The sequence below is a fragment of the Perca flavescens genome, chromosome 16 (assembly GCF_004354835.1).
Source record: "Perca flavescens isolate YP-PL-M2 chromosome 16, PFLA_1.0, whole genome shotgun sequence".
Classification (NCBI taxonomy): Eukaryota; Metazoa; Chordata; class Actinopteri; order Perciformes; family Percidae; genus Perca; species Perca flavescens.
In genome coordinates, this window is record NC_041346.1 from 26,178,011 (window position 1) to 26,205,906 (window position 27,896).

General features: G+C 41.0%; 3 protein-coding genes across 4 annotated transcripts; all 3 read right to left on the reverse strand.

The window, feature by feature from the left end:
• Positions 1-395: 395 nt before the first annotated feature.
• c16h2orf42 (chromosome 16 C2orf42 homolog) lies at positions 396-8,410 on the reverse strand. Its single transcript, XM_028600929.1, has 8 exons — positions 7,172-8,410; positions 4,794-5,973; positions 3,700-3,819; positions 2,988-3,092; positions 1,983-2,090; positions 1,197-1,297; positions 844-1,006; positions 396-767 (listed from the first exon to the last, which is right to left on the reverse strand). The coding sequence occupies exons 2-8, from the start codon at positions 5,920-5,922 to the stop codon at positions 535-537; spliced, it is 1,959 nt and encodes a 652-aa protein (XP_028456730.1). The 5' UTR covers positions 5,923-5,973; positions 7,172-8,410; the 3' UTR covers positions 396-534.
• Positions 8,411-9,350: 940 nt separating this feature from the next.
• Positions 9,351-20,986, reverse strand: LOC114570599 (nucleolysin TIA-1). 2 transcript variants are annotated; one of them, XM_028600932.1, is made up of 12 exons: positions 20,752-20,986; positions 16,946-17,042; positions 15,995-16,093; positions 14,175-14,229; positions 13,419-13,506; positions 12,784-12,859; positions 12,527-12,632; positions 12,113-12,211; positions 11,927-12,011; positions 11,656-11,794; positions 11,379-11,530; positions 9,351-10,501 (listed from the first exon to the last, which is right to left on the reverse strand). In XM_028600932.1, the coding sequence occupies exons 1-12, from the start codon at positions 20,775-20,777 to the stop codon at positions 10,363-10,365; spliced, it is 1,161 nt and encodes a 386-aa protein (XP_028456733.1). In that variant the 5' UTR covers positions 20,778-20,986; the 3' UTR covers positions 9,351-10,362. The 2 variants fall into 2 exon arrangements, with proteins under 2 accessions (XP_028456733.1, XP_028456732.1); XM_028600931.1 differs by having other exon boundaries at positions 11,379-11,533.
• A 624-nt stretch (positions 20,987-21,610) lies between these two features.
• Positions 21,611-27,729, reverse strand: dtwd2 (DTW motif tRNA-uridine aminocarboxypropyltransferase 2). Its single transcript, XM_028601768.1, has 6 exons — positions 27,103-27,729; positions 26,725-26,815; positions 25,878-25,972; positions 25,571-25,769; positions 23,252-23,380; positions 21,611-22,368 (listed from the first exon to the last, which is right to left on the reverse strand). The coding sequence occupies exons 1-6, from the start codon at positions 27,264-27,266 to the stop codon at positions 22,189-22,191; spliced, it is 858 nt and encodes a 285-aa protein (XP_028457569.1). The 5' UTR covers positions 27,267-27,729; the 3' UTR covers positions 21,611-22,188.
• Between the last annotated feature and the right edge of the window lie 167 nt (positions 27,730-27,896).

Consider the following 27,896-nt stretch of genomic DNA (forward strand, 5'->3'; position numbering starts at 1 on the left):
TTATTTTCTTAATGCTTACATTGCAAAACAAAAATCTTTCTGAGAGTTTTGAAACACAGGTTTTACTACTTTAGGAATAGTTGGGTAATTAGATAAAGTTAATGTGTCTTGTGTGACGATGTGTCACCAATTGATAAAAACAAACAAAAAGTTCTTATTTTGTTTTAAATGCTTGTTGTTTCTTTACATTCTTTCTGGTTGTATGCTCTGTCTTTAGTTAAAAAAGTGTATAGGTCATATGTGTTTAAAAAAATAGATATTTTTCTTTAAAACATACTTCCTTTTTTGTTGTTTTTTGTGAGTTTGACATTATACATCTTTTAAGGAAAATGCATTATGACGAGTGCTCCACTACAGACTGGATTGTCTAAAAATACTGTTGATCCAATTGTACATGACATGGCAATTGATACGTTGCATAATATAACATGGATATATGAGGTAAGTCACATACTGTACATGTAAATATGAGTTATATTCCTCCATATCTGTCATGACAAAACGCATTGTTGCAGGTGTTGACACGGGTTACTCTTAGACAACCATCTGAAGTATGTCAACAGCCTTTTTGTGTTTGGATTGGGTTAGGTCCGACTTGTTACGACCGCCTTTCTCCGCCGCACTCGTTTTCTCACAGTTCTCCGGCTGACCACTCTGCTGGTGGCCAAATTCAAAGCTGATCCGGAGCTCTCCCATCTGACAGCGAGGGAGAACGTCTGGGATCCACTCGATCACAAACGGACTGACCTCCTTCTGATCTGCTGGTCCTGCACAGATACACAACAGTGTGAATATACAGCGGACTCCGTGGTGCTACATCGCGGCTGAAAACAAGTCACTCACCGACTTTGAGGAAAGTGCGGAGCTCCATCGGTCGTATGGCCTGCGGCCGATCCGTCCTGTATCCGTCTGGTAGTTCTTGTTCAGGCGGAGGCTCAGGGCAGCGAAACCGCGAATAGGAGCCGTCGGCGTTCTTTACAAAACTCTGAGAGAGCTCCAGAGGCAACTGGAGGGAAGTACAGAGGTAAGAATGGTGTAAAGGTTGAATGTATGAACACTTTTGTCCACTCATAGCTTCTCTGCTTTCTAGCAGCTTGACTGTAAGAGAACAATGTTCAGAGAGGTTTCACTCAAAAGATCCAACCTGAAACCGTAAAAGCCGGGGGCACAAACACTGAAAATGGACGCGTTTTTACCTCTGAGGTGTCGAAGATGCGTTTGACCTGCATGAGATTGGTGATGTGCCAGGTGTACTTGGAGAAAGAGCCGAGAGGAAGGCCATCATTTCTCACAAACGCTGACGTCCAAACAAACAGACACAGAGAGACAGAGAGACAGAGAGAGAGAGAGAGAGAGAGAGAGAGAGAGAGAGAGAGAGAGAGAGAGAGAGAGACCATATTTATTTATATACTGCTGGGTAGCTTAATTTTTTAATAATACATTATGATTTATTTGTTGATTATACTTTGTATTGATAAACTCTACAAAGTAAATAGTAACTAAAGTTTTCTAATAAATGAAATGAAGTTAAAAGTGCAATACTGTGGGGCGGCCTCTGGCTCACCCAGTAGGAGCGTGCGCCCCATGTAGGCTGAGTCCTTTGCAGTGGCCCGGGTTCGAATCCGACCTGCGGCCCTTTGCTGCGTGTCATCCCCCCATCTCTCTCCCACCTTTCCTGTCTATCCACTGTCACTATGTAATAAAGGGAAAAGCCCCCAAAAATGGAAATATTCAAATTCCTAAAAATAGTATTTAAGTACAGTACTTGAGTAAATTTACTTAGTTACTTTCCGTGAGATAACTGGGTGTGACGCAGCACAAACACTTGTAGCTCCAGATTTCCAGGCACGCAAGTGTGATAAGAATTATGTTATTAATGAGGTCTAATGACATCATTGATATCATGTAGTGAATGATGGTTGTTCCACCTGTGAGGTCTAATGACATCATTGATATGATGTAGTGAATGATGGTTGTTCCACCTGTGGTGAAGTTGGGCAGCCTCCTCTTCTTGGAGCCCAGCGACAGCCGCTGCTGCAGGGCGTGGAAGAACTCCTGGGGGATGTGGTACACCAGAGGTTGTGGTTTCCCTGATGGAACGACACCAACAACAGATTACTGTATGCAACAAGGGACCAAGGCCAGTCATCCTGCAGACAATTACAGGTTTAGGTGCAAAAAAAAAAAAAAAACAGTTAATAATGCTTTGTATATCATTATGTAAGCCATGAGTACGATTTATGGGTTGCCGGATTCTAAGAAATCATTTTTTTCTCTCTCTCATTTATTAAAGGAATAGTTAGACACGTTGGGAAATATGCGTATTCTTTTTTTCTATCCAAGACTTAGATAAGAAGATCGATGACTCTCCCATGTCTGTATGGTAGTGAGCGTAGCTTAGCATAAAGACTGGAAACAGGGAAACACAGCTAGCCTGGCTCTGTCCGAAGGGAACAAAATCAATTTGTAGCATCATACGGCCAGAACACAATCTTTTTTAAAGCTATTTTTAGGGCTTTTTCCTTTATTTAGAACAGCTGAAGAGAGACAGGAAATGGGGGAGTTGGGGTGGTGGAGGGGGGGGACATACAGCTAAGGGCCCTGGGTCGGATTCGAATCCAGGCCGCTGGCAAGGACTTAGCCAGCATGGGACACGCACTCTACCAGGTGAGCTAGAGGCCGCCCCACCAGAACACTATCTTATGGCCACCCATAAATTGGTCTCGATATGGAGCTGTAACGCATTATTCCTCCAGAGTTGAAATAATATTGACGTAGAAGAATATTTGATTAATGAAAGTTATTACTACTGATTTAGGAAATCCTAATCCTAGTATTGAAGGCATTACGTCCTACAAAGTATGCCTCTATTCCTTTGATTAATATTATGTTACAGAAGTTATTAAAATCATTACTAAAGGATTCTTCCACTACGTCAACTTTGGATATGCTGCCAAAGAGAACAGCCTAGCAAGCTGCGGGTTTACCATCAAACTGGTAGTGCATCGCCTGGTGGATCCTCTCGGTGACGCTGGCCAGCCACTGCTGGAAGCCCATCGCCACTGTGCGCTCATCCACAGCCTGCGCACTCCCTGAGACATAAAAACACACAAATTAGAAGATCAAGTAACACAACAAAACACTCATTCATTATCTTCTTTCTTTCTAAGTGGACCACCCAGCAACCAGTCATTTAGTCTGCTAATCTTTTGCCTGTCAACTTCAATTAAAGAAGCCTGGAAATGTTTTCCAATTAAATGTTACACTACGCTCTGTGTCCGCTACAGTGCGGCCCTGTTCTTTTCGGGATTAGTGCTGCAGGATTAGACAGAGGGATGATAAAGGTAGAGACAGATGTCTAAGACGATGTAAGGCTCTTTAACAGACAGATTTAGGCAGCAGAAAGATGAAAAGGCAGGGAGGGGAGGGCAGACAGGCAGCACCTGGAGCCTTCAGCCCACCAGCACAGGGGGCTTTCCTCTGACCAGCCTTCGTCAGGCCGCAGGCTGACACTCCCTCCTTCCCCACCCCAGAGACAGAGGCCACTGAGGGGGCTACACGGAGGCAGGAAATTAAAGAACAACAGGTTGAGAAAGATAGACAGAGAAGGGAGGACAGTGGAAGATTCAGACAAACATGCTTTGGAGAATCATCCTGCATGAATGATAAATACTTCAGGAGGTATTATGATGCAACCACCAGAGAGAGTGTCATCCAGGCGAACTTTCTTTGTTTTATGATGAGAGCTGATGGGTCCAGCCTGTTGCAGAGGCTTCTCACTGGGACTCATTAGTCTACTGGTAGCGTTATGCTGGACACCTGGAAGGAAGAACATTCTTATTAAATCAAATAGCACATCAAAGGAAAAGTTTGGCATTTTGGGAAATATGCTTATTTTCTTTGTCTTTCTTGCTGAGCCTGGAGCCACCGGACAATTAGCTCAGCTGAGCTTAGGGTGAAGACTGGAAACAGAGGGAAACAACTCGGCTTAAAAGTTTTCTCTGAAAAATATTAGCGTAGGAGTTACTGATGTTAATCATCTTTGATTTGGTCGGTTTTTTTCTTTTTCAGGTTTGTGGACCTGATGTTAAGATCAGGACAGGAGTCCTGGGAGGGTGGATTAGATGTAAATACATTCAGTGGCCAGTTTATTAGGTACACCTAGCTAAAACTAGAGCAGTCTAATAAAAGAGTTGTGCAATAAGTCCTTCCTTCATGAAGGTTATAATGTTTTAGAGGTGGGTTTATGATCATTTTGGAGGCTGCTGTTTGTGGTGCTGTTAAACTGTACTGTGTTAAACTGTTTCTATTATGTTGTCCAACCCGTTTATATCAGTGAGGGCAGGCAAAATAACAGAAGCACCTCTCTAAAACAGAACCGTATAACCCTCATAAAGGGAGGATTTATTACAGTAGTTTTAGATAGGTGTTCCTAATAAACTGGCGACTGAGTGCATGTCCCAGTTTTATGATTTGTCAGAAAGTGGTCTAGGTGGGAAGGTGGTTTCTTTAGAGGGAGAGAGAAGTGTGAAAATGTTTTCTTTCTTATTTTTTTTTTTCAATAAAAAAATATATTGCAAAAACCGAAAATGACGAGTTCAGGTTCTAGTAAATGTCTTGGCTGGGAACAGTGACCTCCTTGAGTCCAGTCATCACCCTGATATCGCGAGGAAAGGCAGTGGAGACTCTTATCCTCTCGGCGAGAAACCAAAGAAGCGCGTTTTACCAAAACGTGAACTATTCCTTTCAGACCGGTTGAAACTGACAGAAACCAACAGGATCAGTTACGGTACCACTCGGGGTGTAGCTGATGAAAGCAGCAAACTCTGACGCCAGTTTCTCATCGCTTGCAAAGGCGCACACACAGGCGTAGAAGTGCAGGCAGGGTTGTGACGTGGCAGCGCTCGGAGGTGGGGGGTGAGAGTCGGTGGGTCCACCGGCTCCATCGACACCAGCTCTACTTCTTCTGCTGCTGCTGCTGACCTGACAGGCACAGTGAAAGACGGCCTGCTGCTGCTGCCGCTGCTCTCGGCCCCTTCTCTCGCTCTTCCAAATCCCAGACAGTCCGCCTGCGCCCACAGTGAGATGCAGCAGCCCCAGAGGATGCTGGGAACACGTGTGGCACTTCACCACCATGCGGTCTTTTGCGACGCGCTGCACCAGGGGCCCCGGGGACTCTGTGGCCAGCCTCCACAGCTCCTCCCTGGCTTGTATGGAGGCCTGCAGACCCTCCAGGACCGAGCTTTTCAGCGTCAGCGGAGTCGCACGGCTCTGGCACTCTATGGCTTGCTTGATGTGGACGCAGAGGCTGTCCGAGGACTGTTTTGAGCCGGCCTCTGCTGATTCCGTCTCGCCCTGATTTGACCTTTGACCCTGCCTGCACGACGGCAAAAAGCAGCGGCCCAGGTTGATGCGGGTAAGCAGCGTGGCGCCGTCCCCTGTCGCTATAGCCGTGTCGGTGGGGACGAGCTCGACAAAGCCCAACTGCGTGGCTGTGGCTCCTCTTCCTCGGTGACACACCGAAAACACCTGCACTCCCCCACCTGAGCCGCCGCCCAGGTCTCCTCCACCCTCACGCTCATTCCCAGCTCTCTCCTCGCTGTCTATGATCACCTTCACCACCTCCAACGCACATTTCTTGCTGTTCCTGCCCGCCGCGGCGGAGGCATTTCTGAGGGAAATCCCACAGGCTTTGTTCTTGCAGCTGAGCCCACGGGTGCCGTTGTAGACGCCACACTGCGGACACTTGCGGATCCCCCGCAGGGTGGCCCTCCCCAGGTTGGAGAGGAAGGCGGGAGTCGTGGATGTGGTCTTTCTGCTGTCTCGCTGCTTTGCTGCCAGATTGGCCTGGGCGGTCAAAGCGTGCGGAGCGGAGGACGAGGCCGCGCTCAATGAGGTGGTCACGGTTACTTCAGTTTCCATTTGTGGATTCTCTATCACTAACGGTTTAGTTGGAGGTGAAGGGGTTGAAACCTGGGAAAAGAGGGAAAAGAAACAATACATTTCTTTGGCGATAACAGGAAAAATGTACCTACGCTACCGTTCAAAAGTTTGCAATCTCCTGCCACAAAAGTTTGATTGAGTCCAGTCAGATGTCTGAAAGGACTCTATGTGTCTGAATGGTCTTTGGTGCTTTTGGGTTGTAGAAAGCCCTCTTTACAAATAGTTATTTTGTATCAAGGGTTTGTTTAGTACATGGAGAACAAAATGCTGTACAATGGCTCGACCAGACTGACAATTGAAAGGGCAGAAAGAGACAAAGATCCCTCTGAGCAACAGTTTAAGAAGAATAAGAAGTCAGAGAAAAGAAATCAGCAGTCATTGGTAAAATAAACTGTAAGCTTAACCTCAAAATGGGTGAAGATTTAAATAGGAACGGGTTCCTGTTTCAGTGTCAAGTGCACAATAGGCTCTTCTTCAAACTTTACAATAGAAACAGAAGGTTAGTCTAGGGTTAGCACTGTTGGAATAGCAGCTGATCATACTATGAGCTGAGTAATAACAGAAACCTCATATCTGTTGTGCTTCAATAATTACCGTGGGTCTTCTAACATTATTTTCCTCTGTCGTGCAACACTGTGAGGAACTCCACTATATAGGAGGTTCTAATCATTTACTAGTTCTTCTTATGGTGGCAAATCTACTTAAAATGTCTGAATTTTACTGTATTTCTTTTTTTATTTCTGTTAAAACAGCAATAATTGAAGTTAAAGAAAACATCAATATGACAGCTGATTCCAAACTGGTGGTAATAACTATAAATATATAAATCCTATTATGTAGACAGGTTTGAACCAGTGAGAAACCAGTGCAGTAGAATCATACAGTGTATGAGTATTAGTACTGTATGTACGGTACCAATATAATATCAGTATGGCAGTAATATAGTGACATTCATGTATCATACAGTGCGTGTAAAGTGACTAAGAAAAGAATAATCAGTCTGTTTTTTTTTTTTACACAATTAAAATTGCATTCAACTTTATTTAAAATCACATTGCTTTCTTAAGTTTTGCTAACAATTTGACTTCACTATTAACAGTTAAAATGCTTTGTAATGCTTTAAATGTATCATGTGGGTTAAAATGCCGCTCCAGCTCGCTGTAGACACACCACCCCGCGGCACACACGGTGTAACGGTGTGGGTTTTTAAAGCAAATGTTTAAACTACCTGTGTTCAGCTTCTGTTTGGTCACATTCAGCTCTACTCTGGCGTCCAAAACCGTGTCGACCGTCGCCATTCCTCCTTACATCCCGACAACCGCATTGCGCCTGTAACGACAGTCCCCATTGGTCGGAGACCATCACGTGGGGGGAAAGAAGGAGGGCGGCCTCTCTGGGAGCGCTGCATCATTGGAGGTGTAGTTCATGTAGATTGGCGGGCAGACGTTTGAGTTTACATTAGTTTGCAGGCGTTTCCTTTTGACTTTGGCCTTTACAAATAAAATTAACTAAGAGAACACTCACTTAAATTCTTTTCGATTTTATTTTATGATGAATCAATTGATCCGTTTTGTCTATAAAAATGTGTGAAAACTCAGAAGAATGTCAACCGTGGTTCCCTGAAGTCTCCAGATGTCTCGTTTTGTTCGACCATAAGTCCGAAACCCAAAATAAATTCAGTTTACAATGACGTAAAACAGAAAAATGCAGTAAATACTCACATGGGAAAGCTGAAATCAAAGAATGGTTGCAGATTTTCTAATGATTGCCAACTAATTTTCTGTAGATCGACTAATGGACTAATCAAGTAGTCTAATTCTATAAAGATCTTGTAAGTTGTATTTAGCCTAAATGGGACAGTTAAGAAACCCAACAACTGCTCATAAACTCAACACAACTAACCGGCCCGGATCAACGTTAAGTCTCCCTGAGCACAAACATCTTAAAAAAGTTCAAATGTTTGTCCGACCAACAGTCCAAAACCTTCAAATATTCAATTTATAGCGAATATAACAGAGAAAAGCAGGTTATCCTCACAATGGAGATGCTGAAACCAGTGATTTGTTTTAGTCATTTTTGCTTCATTAAAGCTGCTGTCGATCATTTCAATTCCAAGCCCAACTAAAATTACGGTCCTACAACATTTGTCTCCATTTTCTATTTATTAAGTACCAGGTTACCAATTTCGCAAAGTTGGTTAATTGTAAATTACAGCTCCATAAAATAAAGCATTGCAGTAACAGGAATACAATTCAGGTGGAGTGCTGAATTTTGTTTGTCAAATTGAAATGTGTATAAACAGAGGCCTACTGGAATCATCCTACAAATCATTTTAAAAAATCCATAAAAGGACATGATCCACAGTCTCCTCAATGCTACAACCATAGGCAACTAATAGTGCATTGTACTGTATTAGATCAAACGTATGACATGCTTGAGACACTTCTGGCTCTACAGCAGTGTGCTATAAAGGAAAGTGGAACACAACAAACTAAGTGTTGTCAAACCTTCCATTCTCTGCACTAAAATGGTCCACCTAGTTTTAAAGAGGAGATGCAAACAGTGTAACTGGGAGCTGTTTTAAGCATCAGCATTTTAATGGGACAAAGCAAAAACTCAAACCATGTTACCGAAGCATCAACAGAACTTCCCTTGCCAAAACATAGGTTGAAAACATTCTTAGGCACCGCCTACTCTTGGATGATTTTTGGTTAAATTAAAAAGTAACTCACTGATAATAATAAGGTAACACAATGGATTTTTCAACGATATTAAAAATGATGGTGGCCACAGTGCAAAAAATCTGATCCTTATATGGTCGTTTCTTAATCTATAAAAACAATGGTTATTTAGGTTTAAGACACAATAACTTAAATTATGTATTACTTGTCAATTCAAAGGCTTTTGCATTGCATAGCAATGCTGCTTGACGTCGGAGCCTCTGGAAGAATCAAATGTTGCACTGTCTCTACTGTACAGACCAGCACTGGACAGGGATGCTACGGTCAAACAGCTGTTTCTGGAGTCCATTAGACCAACCAGAAACCATCTCGCCTCCTTAATCAACATGTCGTCTTTATACAGTTTCAGTACAATTGAACAGACTGGTTATTTACATAAAAACAGACAAAAGAAAGTGGAATGCAAAAACAAAAACACCCTAGCATTTCAAATTTTGTGTAAAGATAACCTTAAGTATTTGTGCAATATTTGTCTGCCTATAAGTAAGATACGAGTGGCAGTAATCCCTGCAATCGGTTTATTTGAGATCTTGAAAATCTAATTTAAAAAATAAAAGTTGACAGCGACAATGTTTTATAAACAAACTAAATGTCTCACGTGTCATGATTTCGATGGTGTCACTGCAACATTTCTTCAAAAGACAGTCCCGAAATGAAAACACAAAAAAAGGCAAAAAGCTCTTTATACAACGTCAGCATTTTAAAGTTGCTCAAAACAAAGAAAGAAAATTACACTATTTCATCTGTTGCAAAAAAAATTAAAGATGGCATAGTCCTTTCTGTTTCAGGGGAAGATGAACTGGACATTGTTCTTGTGTGTAAAAGCATCAGTTCATGCACACACGCAAGCACACACACATTCCTTCTCCTCAGACTGGATGCTCTTCAGTCGGTTCAGTTCGTCCCGGGAGATGAAAGTGAAGGAGCACTGAAATTTGACTTGTTTTGTGATTTCCACTTTTCCCTCAACCTGGCTACTTCTTCTACTCAGTGATTTCCTACATTTCACAGAATGACTGGACAACACCCTGAGAACTTGCTTGGACTTGTTTTTCACTTTAGTGACAGGTGGACAGACCAGATGTGAGAGTAAGAGGTTCCAATTGAGAAAAAATAAAAATCACACCCCTTACTCAATACACTGCATTACTTACTGTGGACCATTGAGTGCTTTCTGTGGCAAAGTTGGTAGCCTTTTCTCCCTGTATGACTGCAAACATTGGTATACAATTCTGCCCTTGCTCTTTGGCTCTGAGGGGCTGAAAACAAAGAAAACCTGGTGTTTTAATATAATTAGTTCATCTTAAGTTTAAACTAAAATGTGGCTGTGCTGGAAATATCTTGACACGGTCGTATAATTTACATTTGGCCAGTTATCTGCAGGCATTACAAAAATACGCCAAACAATAAAATGGGCCCAGGAATGCAAGGTGCATTAGCAATTAGCTGTATTAACAGTGTTTAAGTGTTCTGGAGTGGGTTGTTTTCTTTACACTTGTAGATTTGGGCAGTGGGTGAAGTTATGGGCTGGTAAAGGTTGATAAAAATGGCGTACCAGCCTCTCTAACAGAATAACTTTGAGTGGTAACAGAGAGAGCGCATCTAATGCGCTCCTTCCCCCAGCAGAGTATCATCCTTGTGGCCTCAGAGGCTTAGAGAGGGCTACTGTGATCGGTGATCAGTGGGTGTGGTAGCCAGCGGCGTTCATGCCAGCCTGGTTGGTCAGCACCGTCCCGTTGACTCCCTGCCCGGGCTCCACCATGCCCCCGTTGCTCACAGCGCCCACACCTGTCCATCCGGCACCAGCGTGTAAGTGACTGTGACGACAGATAGAAACAATCCAGCAGGACAAAGGTTAAACGAAGCTGTTGTAGCGTTCATCAGACACATAAGTTTGACCATTTAATGACGTGCGGTGTGAGGGAGAGCCTCACAAAGCTTTTGTCTGGCTTGTCGTTTATGAATTTACGATTTTTTGATTTCGAGTTTTTGTTAACATTTGTGGATAGTTTTTAAGCTAGCTACGCAAACTGCTCAAGTGCACAATTTATTCTTCTTTTGGCAGTTATCAGACAGCTTCAGGTGCATGAACACCATCTGCTGGACTAGATTGGGGTTTACGCTGCTTAACACAGCCCCGAAAACCAAGAACACCGATTTGTGAGCAGGCCAATGGAGATGAAAATGTGTGGCTAAAGCAACGCTGCGAGATTCTGATGGCAGTAGAGATTGTCGAGAGTGAAGACAACAGGAAACTCATTGAAAAAAAGTTATTGTCTCCTTTTCATCAAACCACATCTAGCAATGCAATTTCTACAGCCAACCTTCTAACCATCCTAAATACATATCATAAATACACATTGAAAATACGTTGACCGCAAAAAAAAAAAACCAAAACAACAAAAAAAAAAAATAGTCCCCCATTCAGAATGAAACCTCCCGCTGTTCGTATTACAAAGCGAGTGAAACCACGTGAACAGGGTTACTATGGGGAATATTATAAAGCACAATACGAGCCGAACATGTTGTATACACTCATTCAACGTTGCCATGGCGATAGCGAATGGCAGAGCAAGAAACAATCAGGTTCAGGGAGGGCATGGAAACAAAATCGCTGCGCGAAAACAAAGTTTGCCATAAAGGACGCTTGCTCTCGAGCGGTTCATCTGATCCTGCGTCATCTCTGGTACTCACTTGTAGCCCTGCTGATCCCAGGTCTGCCCGTAGACTCCGTAGCTCGGCACCTGCCATCCATTGGGCACATACTGACCAATCTGCTGTGCAGCTGTGTTGCTGTACCACTGACCCCACTGACTGTAGGGCTGCGCTGCGAAGCTCACCGTGTTCTGCTGACATACAGAATCATATTTTGAGAGGCCGAGTATCACGTTGCACCACGGCCAAATGAGCAAACACTGTAGCAGTCCAAGTAGTCCAGACGTGGGGAGCTGGGGACAATCCTGGTACATACCTGTGGCAGCTGGACCTGCTGTATGGGGCTGACCATGTCTGTCGTTTCTTTGCCCCAGTAACACTTCACAACATAGCCCTCTATGGATGTGCCATTGACTGACACGATGGCATGAGCTGCTGCTTCATGAGAGTTGAACCTTTTGAGAGAAAGCTCAGCTATTAAGACCGTTTAAGTCATCATAGTGCCCATAGCGGAGGTTCACGAGTGAACGTTAAGCCTTCATCGCATCAAATAAATGTCCGACAGGTCAGTCAGGAAGTCAGCTTACCTCACAAACGAGTAGCCTTTGTCTGGGAAAACTCGGATTTCCATTATTTGGCCGAAAGGCGAGAAGGTCTGTCTCATGGTTTGCTCTACAAAAGAAAAAAAGAAAAATAAAACCGTTGCCATTCATTCATTCACGTGTGCAAATAGTGCCTCTATGCTGGCAGCTTACTCTAATGGACAAACTCACCTGTGAGACCGGTTGTGACTCCCCCGCAGTACACGGTGCAGTTGCTAGGGCTGGACTGGCTGACCACCTCATCAAAAGATAGCTGCTTGGAATTGGTTGCTAAAAGACAAATCAGAGCAGTTTTTATTTGATGCGTTGTCTTTTCTCAAAATATTTCTTTTATAATACACTTGTGTGCCTCGACTGTGGGTGCTGAATTTAAAATCAAATCTAAAGATTTGAAGCACTGGGCAGCTTAGGGTTTAATCGTTTATTGGTTTGGTGAGAATTTCATGCACGGAAGGAAAAAATAAAACGGAAAATTCAAACATGTTACGTTCTCAGGCGCTCCAGAAAGTCTTGCACGTGCAACGGAAAACCTTTGCAAAGCAAGGTAGGTAGGGAGCTAAGACGCTTACTCTTACTCACACTTACTCTCATTTGTGGTTTTAGGAGCAGGCTTCCTTGTGGCCCAGTTGGTCCTGATCTGCCTTCCTCCCAGCCACTGTCCTCCCATCTGCTGAATGGCATTCTCTGCATCCTGATTATACAGAGAGAAACACGCAAACTGCTGAGTCACCGACACCAAACATCTCACTGTAAGTAAACCCTGAGCTTCAGCTAAGTCAACATTCACAACCTGCTCACATTTTCTCAATCCTCTAACACATGGGCATTACTGGCACACTTACCCATTTGTTGAAGAAGGAGACAAAGCCATAGCCTTTAGATTTACCTGTGGCCATGTCTTTCACCACTCGACAATCCCTGTGGACAAATACAACACACGTCAAATTCAGTTTATGGTATACGCATTTGTTTTGATATACTACAGTATGTTTTTATGAAACTAAATGCAGAGATCAGACTTCAAATACTCTTAAGGATGAGGCTGGCAATGTTTTATATTTTTCTTGGTCAACAAATCCCATGAAAATACCAAAACCAACAATTCACTGATTCCACGGATACACAAGTATGGTGTGTATCCAAAGCCTGATATATTTTATTCTTATTAAATTGTATTAAAAACACATTAATGAGCCAAACTGTTGCACTGGGTGAAATGTGCCTTCATTACCACGAACACATCCCCCATTCACCGTCCTGCCGCTCTAAATACTCACTAGAGCACCAAATGTGGATTAATCCGCTGCTAAAAATGAATACAATGCAATATTTAATATTATTTAAGCTGGGTGCCACAGACAATATTGGGAGACGAACTAACACATGGTGTTGGTCTTTTTACAGGATTTGTTGAATTACACAATCAAATTATTATTAATAATAATAATAATAATAATAATAATAATAATAAACGTACGATATTTTCCCAAATGGAGCAAAAGCTGCTTTTATGTCATCTGTGGTGATTTCAGGACTAAGATCTCCAACAAAGACGTGGAAGTGACCTAAAAATAAAAGAAAAACATATTTCACATTGTATTTCATACAAACTATTTAACACAGTGCAAACACAGATGGTATTAGTTTGTCAGTAATAAAAACATTCCCGACCTGACTGGTAAGTCTGACTCCAACAACTTTATTTACTAAAATAATTACTAAAATGGCTGCTAATGGCACAATACCTGTTGCCATTTTTTGTACAGTATGTCCTCCATTTAACTGTTGCAAGTATGGTTACGATTTCATGTACAGTTTAATCTATTTAAACATTGTACTGTTTTGAATAAAACAAGACACTCCCATAGTTTTACAGCTGAGCGAGGTCCAATATCCCAGTCTGGCGGTGCTTTCAAATGCACACGTTCAGATGGTAAAAGATGGCACGATTTGAAACAAAGGACACCCCTTATGAATGCACTTCAGTTACTGCCAACTTGAAGACGCTAATAATTACACTGTAACTGCATGTGTGGCTTTTAGCACTGATCTTTGTCAATTGGACTGTTTTTGCAACGAGAGTCATTTGCCAATTTTTGCTCCAAATGTCTGCCGATTACCTTATTTAAATACGTGCGAATAGGACAGAAGCACAGAGACTTCTACCCTTAACCTGGAAGAAGAAACCATGTAACCGCGAGATAGTTTCTTACTACTTCGATGAACTACTTACTGCTTGTGTCTTTCTTTTGGCTGGTTGGCGTGGTGGCCCAGTTGACCTTGACCTCCTGCAACAGAGACAGATGTCGAGAGCGAAGGAAGAGGAGAAAAAGGTGAGAAGTGAAGTATGCTTGCAGAAGAGAGGAAGTTGCTTTTTCTTTGATTAGAGGTTTCGTCACACACCAGGTTTACTTGAGAACTTTTTTTTTTAATAAGGTGGTCTCTGTATGCCATACGTGAGTTTTTAAACCACCACTACAAATTGATTTATCCATTGTTATTATCTAGTTTTACATACCTTTGCATTAACTAATAAAACAGTAAAATACAGTGGAGAACATAAAGGGATATTAAGGTTTCACCTTCATAATCAGGAACATTTCAGTCAAAATTTGGAGTAAAACGGTAGGAAGTAAGGTCCAAATAACAAGGGACTTACAAACAAGTGATTTTTACGAACTTGTTATACTCCTCAAATGGTCCTTCAATACCTGTTGAGGATAAAATATTTTCAACTGAATATATTTCTCTTGTTGCTCTTATGTGGATTCTATGTGGAAATAACTTTGCAAAGAACACATAGCAGTAAAGATGTAAGGGGACAGAAGAGCATCAGTTAAAGTAGATCAAAGACATGTAGCATGATTACATAGCAGGGCCATGTTAAATCAATTCATACACAAAATCTTAATTAAAACAGACAGCATGGCGCATAAAGTGGCAATAAAAAAAAACAGAACTTTGTTTACACCTGTGTAAATAGAAAATGTAACTTATGAGTTTATTAGCTGCGCCTATAATGTAATACTACAGATCCTGCCTTTAAAGCCTGGGATGTTCAGTATTTCTTGTAACCGTGTGGTGACAATTATCCCTAACAACACACAACATACGGAAAGAACATTAATTGAAGCTTTTTAAAAATGCTTTCATTATATTAAAAATAACATACTTGTTGAAATGTCTAAACTCTTTTAAAACACTTATTTTGATAATCAACTTATTATTTCAGGTCATTGTTTTAAGTAAAACTGCCAAAACTATTTCACTATTTTATAGACCAAAACCATTGATCACTGAGTAAATAATCGACAGATTAATCAATAATGAAAACAATCAGTAGTTGCAGCCCAATGAAAAATGGCATGAGTCGATTTTTTTGGTAAACAGGCTGCAATAACAAAGGGTTTTGTGTGTTCACAAACTTCAATGATATTGTTGCACAAATCAAATATTGCTAAACTAAATATTATTGTCATTTCTTCGGTGCTTGTGCAAAACAAGTCTAAATTAAATAATAAATGATGTAATTTTTTTTTCAATAAACTGCTTCAGTCTGAATGTTGTAAAAGTCTTTTAGCCTCCTAAACCTCCAACTGTGATGGGGGAAAAACGGAAAAATGCAGAACAGACTATAAAACTCTAGTAACGTATTGACTGATTACTTTGTATCTATCTTTCCATGTAATGAATCCAATCACTTGGCGGAGCATCTACTGACCTGTGTTAAAACCACGAGAAAGCAAGAAACCAGGAAAACAGTTAGAAAGAAAGACCAAAAACTCATATTGTTGAGTGTTTAGACATTATGTTTTTAGGGTGATGATACTTCACAGCAGTAACATGATAAAGATCAGTGTGTTTCCACCCCAGTCACTTTAGACTGTCCACAGAAGAAGAATGTTCACAGGGGACAAAAACTAATTAAGTGAATGGGAGCAGGAACGGGGAAGATAAGGTCTAAAAAGATACAAGTTTTGCCAGCCGGTTCATTTCAACCCTGCCCACCCAGCCTCGCCATAGTTGACTCACCCAGGAGATATGATAGCTTACCTTACCCAGTATTTTCCGACCATTCATGGCTGCGATTGTGGCAGTGGCATGTCTATGCTCATAGAACTCCACAAAGCAGTACGGATCATGACCTGCTGTCTGGAGTGGACAGGAAACACAAATATTAATCAAGTGTACTGCTAATCATTTTTATTAAAGAAATAGGAAGAAAATAGGTCTTCGGGGAAATTAAACAAATGCTCCTTTTCGTCTCAGCCGGCTGGAGGAACAGGTTGGTGTCGGTGTTCAACCGTAGAGAACGAGAGAGCAAGTAAACCAACATGCGCTGTAGCCTTCATGTCACAGGCAGACATCGGGTTGTTAGTTGTAGAGGACCACACCAGAATCTAACCAGACCAAAATGGAATTGGCAGGCATGTTTCCATGCTTTTCAACGTGCTGCAGCTGAGCAGCTATTTAGCTAACTAGCCTGCAAACTGACGTTAGCAGTACACTTTTCAATGCAAAATTTGATTGGCTGTATCAAAATAAAGTCTTCATCTACATAGACTGATACCAGAATGGTATTCCGTCAAATTAATGCAATAATAGGGGGTGCCGTCATTAAACCAAATAATATATTAAAAAAATTTATTCCTTTTGGGTTCTGATATTTTTTCTCACGGAGAACACATGCGACTTTAAAGTCACTGTCTGTGGCCATAAGGAATTTAAGGACATCATTATTTAGCATTAAAACAAGAAGCCAGAATAACCGTGGACGCTGGAAAAATATTTGTGAATCAACAGAATGAACATTAGAGATGAGCAAGTGACTAAATTAGATCACAAGGTCGGGAAGCAAGGTGTTGCTGTATTCATTCTCAAACATTGTCCGACAGCTTGTCCTTGGATTGTACTGCCAAAAGGTGCCTGCTGCAGCCAAAGTACATTCTCAGGCAAATGGGGGAAAGCAACATAAGAATGGAAAAATGTGACAAATTAACTTACATCTACTATCATTTTACAGCTCTTGCAGGGTCCAATCTGCCCAAACAACTCTAAGATGAGGGCTTCTGTCACGTCCCGGGACAGATTCCCCACATACCTACAATGGACAGAAGACACAGATAGTACAGTATTACAGTTTTGTGACGTAAATGTTGACGGTTGATGTTGTGTGGGTACTGAAGCAGGGGCAAGCTTTTCATCCAACTTGTATTATTATTATTATTATTATTATTATTATTATTATTATTATTATTATTATTATTAGCCCGAGCGCCGACAGCGGCGAAGGCCCTATTGAAACTGAAGGAATTATTGTTTGTCCTTTCTCTCTCTCTTTTTCCCGTCAAATTAATTGCCTTTTTGAGGGGCTTAACATATTCAAAAACTCACCAAATTTGGCGGTCACATCAAGTCTGGTGAAAATTTACGTATTTTAAGCGTTTCGGGAATAGGCGCTCAAAAATGGCTCGCTAGCGCCCCCTAGGAAGTTAAGAAAATTGAGCCCCTGCAGTGCGTTTAACACAGACTCACGAAACTTGGTACACATATGTAACATGTCAAGATGTACAAAAAAACTTCATTAGAGCCATACCCTAAACCCAACAGGAAGTCCACCATTTTGAATTAAATGTTCGAAATTAGTGCGATTTTGGCCATTTCAAACTCCTCTTAGAGATTTCATCCGATCAACTTCAAACTCGGTCTGTGCCGTCTTAAGATGTTAAAGATGAAAAGTTGTTAAAAGAAAAACTTTTCGTCAAAGGGCGTGGCCGTGGCGGGGCGGGGCGGCCATTTTGTGCGTTTCGCCAACGATACAGGAAGTGGGTGTAACTCAAGTGTACGTTGTCCGATTACCTCAAAACTTTTCAGGATTAATAAGAGTCCAACCCTGAGGACAAATAAAGGCCGATATTTACTTAAAGTCATAGCGCCCCCTAGTGGCAACAGGAAGTAGGCCTAAAAGTCAAGGTGCTGTACTTTAACGAACTCCTCCTAGAGATTTCATCCGATGGACTTCAAACTTGGTCTGACCATCTCAACACCTTAACGATGAAAAGTTATTAAAAGAAATACTTTTCGTCAGACAGTGTGGGCGTGGCAGCCATTTTGAGTGTTTAGCGATGAACAAAGAAGTTGTTGTAACTTGAGTGTACGTTGTCGTATCTGCCCAAAATTTCTCACGATTGACAAGGGTCCAGGCCTGAGGACACCTACAGGCCAAAATTGACTTTTGGTCATAGCGCCCCCCGATGGCAACAGGAAATCAAATGCCAAACATCATCCAATTTACATGAAACTCAGAATGTGTGGTCTACGTGTGATACTGAGCCGGCCCCTATAATATGGGCACGCCCACTTACTCAGGCCACGCCCCCTTTCATAACATTTGAACCGTTTAAGGTAGAGTCTCGTGTGAGGTGTCATTGAACTCAGCAGAGGCTTCGTTTTTAATTGGTCATGGTTTGACCCGCCCCCTATGATTAAGCCCCGCCCCCTTTCTTACAATTTGAACCGTTTAAGATAGACCCTTGTGTGAGGTATCAATGAACTCAGCAGAGACTTCCTTCTTCATTGGTGATGTTTGGCCCGCCCCCTATGCTTTGGCCACGCCCCCTTTCACAGCTAATGAACCTCATGACGTAGAATCTTATGTGAGGTATTGTAGTCGGCGGGGTGTTCCCTTTTCATTGGTGAAGATTTGCGGTGTCTGAGTGCCGCGCAAATGCACGGTCGCAAGGAGCGGCGTCCGCCAGTAACCCCAACACGCACAACTAGTTCAGTCAACTCGGGGTTTCCCAATCCAGTGGCGCGCGCGTTCACATAAAAGAGGCGGTGTTTGCACAGCACGACCAATCGCAAACATCTACCAGAGCCGCATGTTATATATAAGAAGAGCATATTATAATTCTACATAAATATGAAGAACACAGACACGGTTTTACAGGGAAAACGCAATACAGTCGCTGCTTCCTAAAACAGGAGGAAAGCTGGCAAAAAAATAAATAAATAAAACCTAATTCAAACAGATGTTCGCGACACATGGCTCAAGAAGCCAATATGTAATTCCCTCCCATTAAAATATATAGGCTATATTTCAAAAAAATACCCATCTTGGGGGTCTCTCTCTCTCTCTCTCTCTCTCTCTCTCTCTCTCTCTCTCTCTCTCTCTCTCTCTCTCTCTCTCTCAGAGCCGCCTCGCTGCGTCCACAACCTGGCGCCGCCCAAGACGATTGTGATTGGTTTAAAGAAATGTAAACAACCCAGAGCGTTATTTTCTCCTATTGTAGAATGCATCTGTGGTGTAGCCAGACCCTTGTAACATACAACTCCAAAAACATTTTTAAATTTGTACAATCTATTGGATAACAAAATAATCTTTTTAACCTAATCTTTCGTTACTTTCACCTAACTTTATTTCTTGCACAGCTATGTTACTACCTCATACACTTATTGACTAGTTGTTTTTTTTTAATACTTATTTTTGCCTTAAAATTTGACTGTGAGCAACTGCAACTTCCCTGAGGGAATCAATTAAAGTATTCTGATTCAAATCCATATTCCCATGGAATATTACCACAAGAGACTGATGCATGTGTAAATGCCAAAACCACACGCACCAACACCAACATAATAATACAAAAAAAAAAAAGAATTAAGATACCAGCAGCCAATAATAATCAGATTTCAAGTCCACAGGATTCAAGTGAACAATTAAATCTCAAGGCTGTTTATGTTTCTGTAGTCTGCATTTAATAATCCAAACAGAGTTGCTGCCTTTAAATAGATTGTAGTTCATCTAACCCAGGTAATTGAAATAACCAGTTCTCAAAACCAAATTCACATCAGCATTAGCCTATATAACATTTAGCGAGGTTAATGGTAACAAAACTATCCATACAAATACGTTCCTAGGCTGTTGCAATAATAATTCTATGCCCAAGAGAGGTTATGGAGTGGTTATGGAAGCACATTTCCGCCAATCTGATGAAAAAAGAAGATCCTACAGTCATGAGTTAGTCTCTCCAAATAATGAGAACACTTCTCAAAATAATGACTAAGTATCTCAAAATAACGAGTTAGCATCTCACAATGAGTATCTGAAAATAATGAATTAGCATTTCAAATAAGTTAGTATGTCAAAATAATGAGTTAGTATCCTAAAATACATTATCATTATTTTGAGATACGAATGACTTTTCTTTTTAAATGACCAGGTATATTTTGTGAAAGCTTCTCATTAATAGAGAAACTAACAAATGTATTATTTTGATAAGATTTCTCATTAAAATGGACTTAAAGGGTCTATTTTTTTCATTACATTGGCGGAAATGGGCTTCCACATTGATAGCACACCAAACTCCATAGATAAGCTGGCAGTCCGGTGTTCATCTGCTTATCGTCAGACTTGTTTTCATTTTTGAGCGGTCTCGATACATATGGCCAATATCTGCAAGTCACCATTTAATTCGGCATAAGCAAAACACACCAAACTGTATTTGTTGTAATAATAACTACATTTTCCTTACCAAGCAGTGGGAAGCGATGCGTTAATTAGAGTTTTTTCTGGAACGAGTTAGCTGGCTAGCGTTAATGACTGAGCCGAATTTACCAGATGTTAAATCATTACGATGGGTTTAGTTATTATTAAGTCGTATTATGTTAAAACTACATACAATTGTTGCATTTCTAATTTAGTTAAAGGTCCAAATCTGGAGTGCGCTACATCTGAATGCTAATTTAGCTAGCTGGCTACGTGACGAATACAAGCGGTTAGCTAACAGTAATGCAGACACACACACACTTACAGGGTTTTGGGCGTGTCATCGTCCATTCTGTTTAACTTGCTGGCCGAGAACAAGTCGCAACCCTGAGAGCAAATCCACGACTGTCGCGGGCAGCTGCCTGTGACACCGTCAAGTTATTTTGTTGCGCAGTACGAACTGGTAACCGCAGCTGTTAGCTCCAGAGTGAACAATGGATAGCCGACAAAGATGGCGGAGCGACCGGGCCGAGGCGAAACTCGCATGCGCAGTGGCTCAGCCAGTGCGCTCCATTTGTGCTCGGAGCTCTGGTTGGCATGTATATATCTATTGTTGGCATGTATCTATGGTTGGCATGTTACAAAATACTGTCAACTGGAAGGAAAAAATATACAACACATACGTTTACATGTAAATGTAAATTCACCAATAAAATACCTCTATTTCTGTATTCCATTAAGAATCTGAGCAGTACTTTTATACTTTGAACCAATCAAAAGCTGCAAAGACAGATGGGTGTGATGCGTTTAGTGTATTTATGTAATCTACTGTTATTTTCTTATATATTTATGTACTTTAAAATCCTTTCTATTCTTTCTGCTCTGTATCGTTTACTCCTCCTTGGAACTTGATAGTAGGGTGAGAGGCTGAAAGGGTTCAATTATAGGTACCTTGTGTTCATCTTATTTGATCTGATGTTTGACTTGATATACAGTATGACTAAGGCACTAAACGGCCCCATTAATCCATCATGTCAACATTAAAAAAATACTTTACCTGCCTGGTTTACATTCAATGAGGTCGAGTTATATTATATTTTATTGCAGTTATAAATCATTTGATTCAGTTCTCAGCATCAGAAATGGCAACTTTGATACCTAACGTAAGATTAGAAAATAAGACATATTATCCATGTAAATTTATTGTATTATAGAAGGACATTATGCAATCAGATTTACTATAAAAACATAACAGGTAAAAATGTGACCTTACTGTATATTCATCAACAATCCTGACGTCACATACAGTGCAATACAATTCTCACTTTTCCTGCTATATTATGTGTGTTGTTGTGCATGTGGTTTCGTGGAATATCATGTGTTTTAGAGGTATTTTCAGTTTGTAACATAACCAAAAACATCAGCCCTTCCAGATGTGTAAAGTCAATCTCAACAGAACCACTAGTGTTTATAAAACTTAGGGAGGAACCATGTACATTGTTTTAAAAACAATAAAACCAGATTTACTGTCAGACCATGACATTTAAACTACAACTTTAATGTGTCATTAATTTATTTTAAATGAATGACAAATACATAAATTAATTTACCAGCAAAACAAAACAAAGTCCAAAAAAGTCCAGTGGTTTCCGTGTCTGTGCCCTGATGCTGCTACATGCTGCCCTGATGATACAGTCCTGTGCAGCGTATAAGACAGTTGGGTGTACAGAGATTGGTCGAGCTTCTCTGCTCAGTCCCTCCCTCATCTCGGGCAAACGCTGTTGTCGGTGATGAGTTTCTCCATCCTCTTTATCTTGCGTTTGTTCTTGGGCATGGGTTTGTCGTACATGCCGTTCTTCAGTAGATGCTCCTTGCTATGATGAATCTGAGCGCCGTGCTGCAGCTGGAAGGAGCACAAGGCTTTTAGGGGCCTCAGCAGAACCTGGACACACAAATGGGGAAGCGAAGGGTGATGAAAAATACAAGAAATGTATTTATTTTACATTGCAACCTCCGTTTGCTCCAGAGGACTTCTCAGAAACAAAAAAAAAAAACATCATTCATCAAACACATACGTACATACACGTATTTTGGTAATATATCTATAGTGATTTCACACTTCTTGTCTTAAAGCTGCTATAATTAACAATGAATCAAATTACCACATGTATGTAAGGAGTTGCACATAGCAACGAACCTACAGAGATTTTCTGCAGTTCCTCCCAGCTCTACAGAGCATTTCTAAGTTCTTTTGGATGGTGGTTTTGTTTTTAAGGCCTGCAACTTTACAGTTTTGGTTCAGTCTAAACTAAGATCAGCCGTCCAGACACAGGCAGCTGTTTTCAGCAAAAAAGCTCTGATGATAACCACACTGCACATTATCTGTCCACCACCAATAAGCAGACACAAAGTTGGCTGCTAGACATAGTGGAGCGTTTGGCAGCTTAAAAGCCATTTATTTGTCTTAGGAGTTGGTATGGATCAAAACAGAGCTAAAGGGAGAGTAAATATTTTATTTTTATTTTTTTTGCACAAGTAGCCTATAGAAAATGGTAATTTGTAATTTGCACAGCTTTTTGAGTAGCCGGTTTTAACCCTGTGTTTGTTGTGTGTCTCTATTGTTACTCTTGCAGTAATTTCTCTGTGTGTCCAAAACTAATTTCTCCTTAGGGAGACCAATAAAGATACTTTGACTTTGATATTGGACTTACATTTACTTAGTGGACACAAACATGACTTCAAATGATCGCTAATGTTGCTTTGTATCTGCTGAAGGTGTAATTAACCAACTCTATATAAAATACACAACTATTTCCCCACGTCACCTCTTGGATGTGGTCATTCTGCTCCAGGATGGACAAGGCGACAGCAGCACATTCCAGCGTGGACAGACAGATGTTGGAGGGTTGTGTGCGGATCACATACTGACTGGAAAGAGTCCTGCTGAGCTGCACCTGATATACCAAAGCGGAGGTGATCAGTAGTGGAAGTGTGCTATTCGCTCTTTGCTGACATTTAACAGGCAATGGCTTTTATGCATTAAAGTTTTAATGCTTACAATTTTCAGGAAATTAAACCCCATTTTTGATACCATTTAAGGTCTTAATTTAATGTATTTACATTTAGTAATTAACAGGGATGTACAGAATCCAGGATTCGGCTTCGGCCGAATATTGGGTTTTTTTCGGGGTTCGGTTTCTGCCAAACCTTAGAATTTTTTTCCACCGAACCAAACCCTACACTAGCACTACGCTGGTTGACGTAAGGACGCCGCCATTGATTACGGGAAGGTGTTTACGTAGGTGGACCGTTCAATGCAGTAGGCTGTGAGGAAGTGAAAATGGAACTCGTGAGCGGATAAAGTGTTGTTTGGCAGCACTTTCAGTCAAAAGAAGGCCATTCAAGTCGAGCTACATGTTCAATTTGCAACACCGATTTGTCTCGTGGTGGCAAGGACCCTAAACATTACACAACATGGCCGCTGTTAAAACATTTGCGTGTGAAACATCCAAAAGAATACGAGTTGTGCATGAAGGAATCTACAGACAGCAGCCAAAATGCAGCAACTTCAGGTACGGCAAAGGAAGGACAGTCCCAGCTAACCAGACCACCATAACCAGCTTCGCTAGCCCTACACCGAACAAACAGCGGGCCCGCTGTGTTAATGGACTGAGGATGGGAGTAGGATTCGATATTCGGTTTCGGCAGAATCTTAACCAGTGGATTCGGTATTCGGCCAAACCCCAAAAATCTGGATTTGGTGCATCCCTAGTAATTAACTCTCTTTATAGTAGTTTCCATTGTTAAAGTAACATAGCTACAATAAGAAATAAATAAACCATTAAGTAGAAGTAAGTGAGATTAGGTTACAAGTAAGATTAGGTTAAAAAGATTGTTTCAAATGGATTGTACAAATTATATTGTAGTGCAGTGTCAACAAAAATACAGTACAAACATAAATAAGTACAGGATGAATATAAGTAATATAATCCAGCTTTACTGGACCTCGTCTCACTGGGGAGCCGTCTCAGAGCCGTATTAAGTTAACGCTAAACCAAACATTTCCTGCTGATGCTGCTTCTCATTTAAAGCGTTCAACTGGTGAAAACATGGGCTGGCGTTTATTGTGAAATATTAAGTATCACAGGGAGTAACGGAACAAAAAGTAGCAGCCACAGTTCAATTTAGGCCAAGAGTTTACAAGTGACTGTCGTCACACCTCCAACTTCTCAGAATGGTAACCAACTCTTTGACTTTGCCCTGTGTGTTGCGTGGAAAACTTCCAGTTAGTTATTATTAACTGACTTCTTTATTAAAACAACTCAAGTTTGTTTGGCTGTGCTGTAAACAGATACACCACTCGGTCTTCTGATGTATTTCTGACAACAACAAAAACTGCTCAACGAGTGTTGCTACCCCCAAAATTCTGGGACCTGTAGTAGTAATCTGCATTTGTTGCTACCACCAGTAATCACTGATGTCGTAAAATCAACCAGGACTAAAAATCTTAAGGTTTACAACTTGAGGAGCTAATAAAAAACAACTAAAAAAGATTTAGTAGGAGTAAAAATAGATGCACCAAAGCAACATTAAAGCCACTGTGAAATCAACATTAGTAAACGGCACGCAGTGCTCTTCAAAAACCCAATTGGTCTATGATTGCATTTAGCCAAAACACAAAACACTACTTAGAAAATAAAAAGACATGACGAGAATTGCTGATTAGTCCACAGTGTTCACTTGGCCACATTTAAAAATAATTTTTTTTGTTTTGCTTTATTTTCAAATGAGTCATTTCTTGTGGGTAAAGCAGCTTTCCCACCGGTGGGTGTAATTAGAGAATGTATACCGTCTCAGGTGGACAAGGCCCTCTACTTTATTCCAGCAAGATTTTGTGATTTAAGCTGATAAACGAAGATCTTTTTAACGTGCAAATCTGTTATTGGCTTCAGGAAAACAAAGGTTTGTTAACTCTTTTTTGACAACATTAAATCTCTTTTCTCTTCGCACCTAACTTAACATCCACTAACGTTTTGTAGTTTTTTGCACTATCCCCCTATCCAATGTCCCCATTGTGGTATTAATAAAGGATTTTGAATCTTTGAATCTAACCTGTTATAATGTGACAACACAGTTATACACACCTGTTTAGGCAGGTGGAACAGGCTGTTTTTGAGAAACATGTTCTTGGCCTGGCTCCAGGTGCCATCTATGATGATCACATTGTGTTTTAAAGTGCCTACTTCCTGGTATTGCACTAATTCCTCCAGGTTCTGAGATTTGGGACCTGGGTATAGTATCAGCGTCCTGCTGTCCCGACACACCGCTGCCAGCTCTGGGTGCCTGAGAGGAGAAACGATGGGAGACAAAAACTAAATCTATTACAGAACTCAGTGACAATGGTGTTGCGTATGTTGTGGAATCAGTGTGCTAACAAGAAACACAGCTTACTTTTCCTCGTTGAATCTCCTTCCCACTATGACATTGCACTTTTCTTGTGGCAAACAAGCTGCAAGTAGCGGCACTGTGCGAAGTACTCTGCTCTCCTGAAAGTACACTAGAGGTTAGAATAGTTGATCTTAACAATGAGCCTCTCATAAAGATGTGCTAATGATTGTCATGAGCTGGCATGTTTGATTAAAAGTTTTTTTTTTTTTAAAAGTGCATACTTTACATCTCATCGGCAGGAGCGATTTGGGTTTTAGAAGTACAAGGATATAGAAGGTGCAAATGAAGATAATTGGTCAGATAAAAAGAAATAAACTAGGAGGATGAGCTACAGTAAGTGACAAAATAATGTAAGATAGAACTTTATTTATCCCGAAGGAAAATGTTGTGCAGCAGTTGCAGTACAAAGGTATAAGGTGCAAATCGAAAAATATGCACAATGTCAAAAATATAAACAGGTTACCTGTAACGATTACATATGTATGAGGAGTGGCATAAAGCTCTGTTTGCACAATATCAAATCTGAAGTACAGGGATCTCTTTATATCTAGTATGAACAGGAGGAATCATTCCATTGGACATATGTGCACCTCACTATTGTTTTAAAACAGATTTGATTATGAACATGTTAGTTTATGACGTTGTTTTTTTTTTTGCACAATTAAAAATGACAAACAAACAAATATAACAATGTACAGTCCTGAGAGAGGCAGAAAACCCAATGAAGCCTCCACCTAAATAATAATAATTTCACAATATTATACAGAACACATAAAGAAAATAATATGACTACATGAAAACGCAATATATGAAAAAAAATTGATGTCATATTTGACATGTAGTAACTCACCTCTGCAGGATGCTGCACTACGTACAGACATGTGGAGACCTCCAGGGGTTGTGGTGGAAGAAAAGGACAGAGACACACCTTCTCAGGGCGACTACATGGGAGGAAAGTTGCAGACGTGAAGCTGTGATTGCCCAGATACTTCCCAGCCTATAGCCCCAATCTCTTTGTTTCAGCTGGTCTCTTCAGCTTCTCTGTAACGACAATAATCTGTTCTCTCATTAAAGCATGCCAGATACTTGAGAAGGAGGGAAGGAGGAGGAAGAGAAGGACTCCTTTCCTGCCTGGTCCAACCCATGGATGTAAAATACAACGGTCCAACCACTTTAACGTTAACGTGTTAGCTAGCTAGCATTATAGCTTCACTTTAATTCAGCTCACCGGCAACGTAAACACGTCGGTCTTCTCTCGCCAACCTCGACAGGGAGGGCAGCCAGGTCGCCAAAAGCGTCGACTAATCCATCTTCCGTCGACGAGCTGTCACCGGTTTCTGGTCCGTTTTCTTCGGAAGAGAGTGACGAACAAAAACTGGGGACATTGTCCATTGCAGAGTTAGCAAAAAGCTAACTTATCCAATGCTGCATTTAAGTGGCGTCGGAATAACTGTTTAACCGTTAGCTGCTTTCCACGTAGAGCGATTTAGACATAGAAATAAAATGGATAGAAGGTCCATTTACATTCCAATCAACGTAGAATAATGGACCTAGCTTCGTTAGAAAATGTAATTATTAGCATTAACTCTGATAACAAGTCAAATAAAGCAATATTTTAGAGGTTTAAAACCACTGGTATTAGGGAATGTACTTGTGACTGCCTGGAGTCTGGGACAAAGTCACTGACACATAATGTAGCCTACAGCTTCAATCTGGAAAGTAATACTGGAAACATCTATTGTTTAAACGCTCTGAACAATAAAATATAACACAACTTTGTTGTAGCGCCCATGTTTTCCCCCACATTACGATTAAAGCTCACAAACACACTGAACTCGGAAATATGGACCATCCGAGGAGCACGTGAATGCAGCACAAGTAGCCTACTCAAGGCCATGCTGGAGACTACACATAGATATATATCTATGGAGACTACACAGCGCCGAGTAGGGACTTCTAGTATAGAAACACAACAACTAGAAAGACCGCAAACTGGTTTACAAATAGTTATTTATTTCTAAT

Coding starts and splice junctions, on each gene's coding strand:
- LOC114570599 (XM_028600931.1), bottom strand. CDS start 20,777: ATGGACGATGACACGCCCAAAACCCT. Junction 16,094..16,945: donor GCTGTAAAATGATAGTAGAT/GTAAGTTAATTT, acceptor TGTCCACTCCAG/ACAGCAGGTCATGATCCGTA. Junction 13,507..14,174: donor CCAAAAGAAAGACACAAGCA/GTAAGTAGTTCA, acceptor TTTTATTTTTAG/GTCACTTCCACGTCTTTGTT.
- dtwd2 (XM_028601768.1), bottom strand. CDS start 27,266: ATGGACAATGTCCCCAGTTTTTGTTCGTCACTCTCTTCCGAAGAAAAC. Junction 25,973..26,724: donor TAGTGCAGCATCCTGCAGAG/GTGAGTTACTAC, acceptor GTGTACTTTCAG/GAGAGCAGAGTACTTCGCAC. Junction 25,770..25,877: donor AGGAGATTCAACGAGGAAAA/GTAAGCTGTGTT, acceptor TTCTCCTCTCAG/GCACCCAGAGCTGGCAGCGG.
- c16h2orf42 (XM_028600929.1), bottom strand. CDS start 5,922: ATGGAAACTGAAGTAACCGTGACCACCTCATTGAGCGCGGCCTCGTCC. Junction 1,298..1,982: donor GCTGCCCAACTTCACCACAG/GTGGAACAACCA, acceptor TTTGGACGTCAG/CGTTTGTGAGAAATGATGGC. Junction 1,007..1,196: donor GCATCTTCGACACCTCAGAG/GTAAAAACGCGT, acceptor ACTTCCCTCCAG/TTGCCTCTGGAGCTCTCTCA.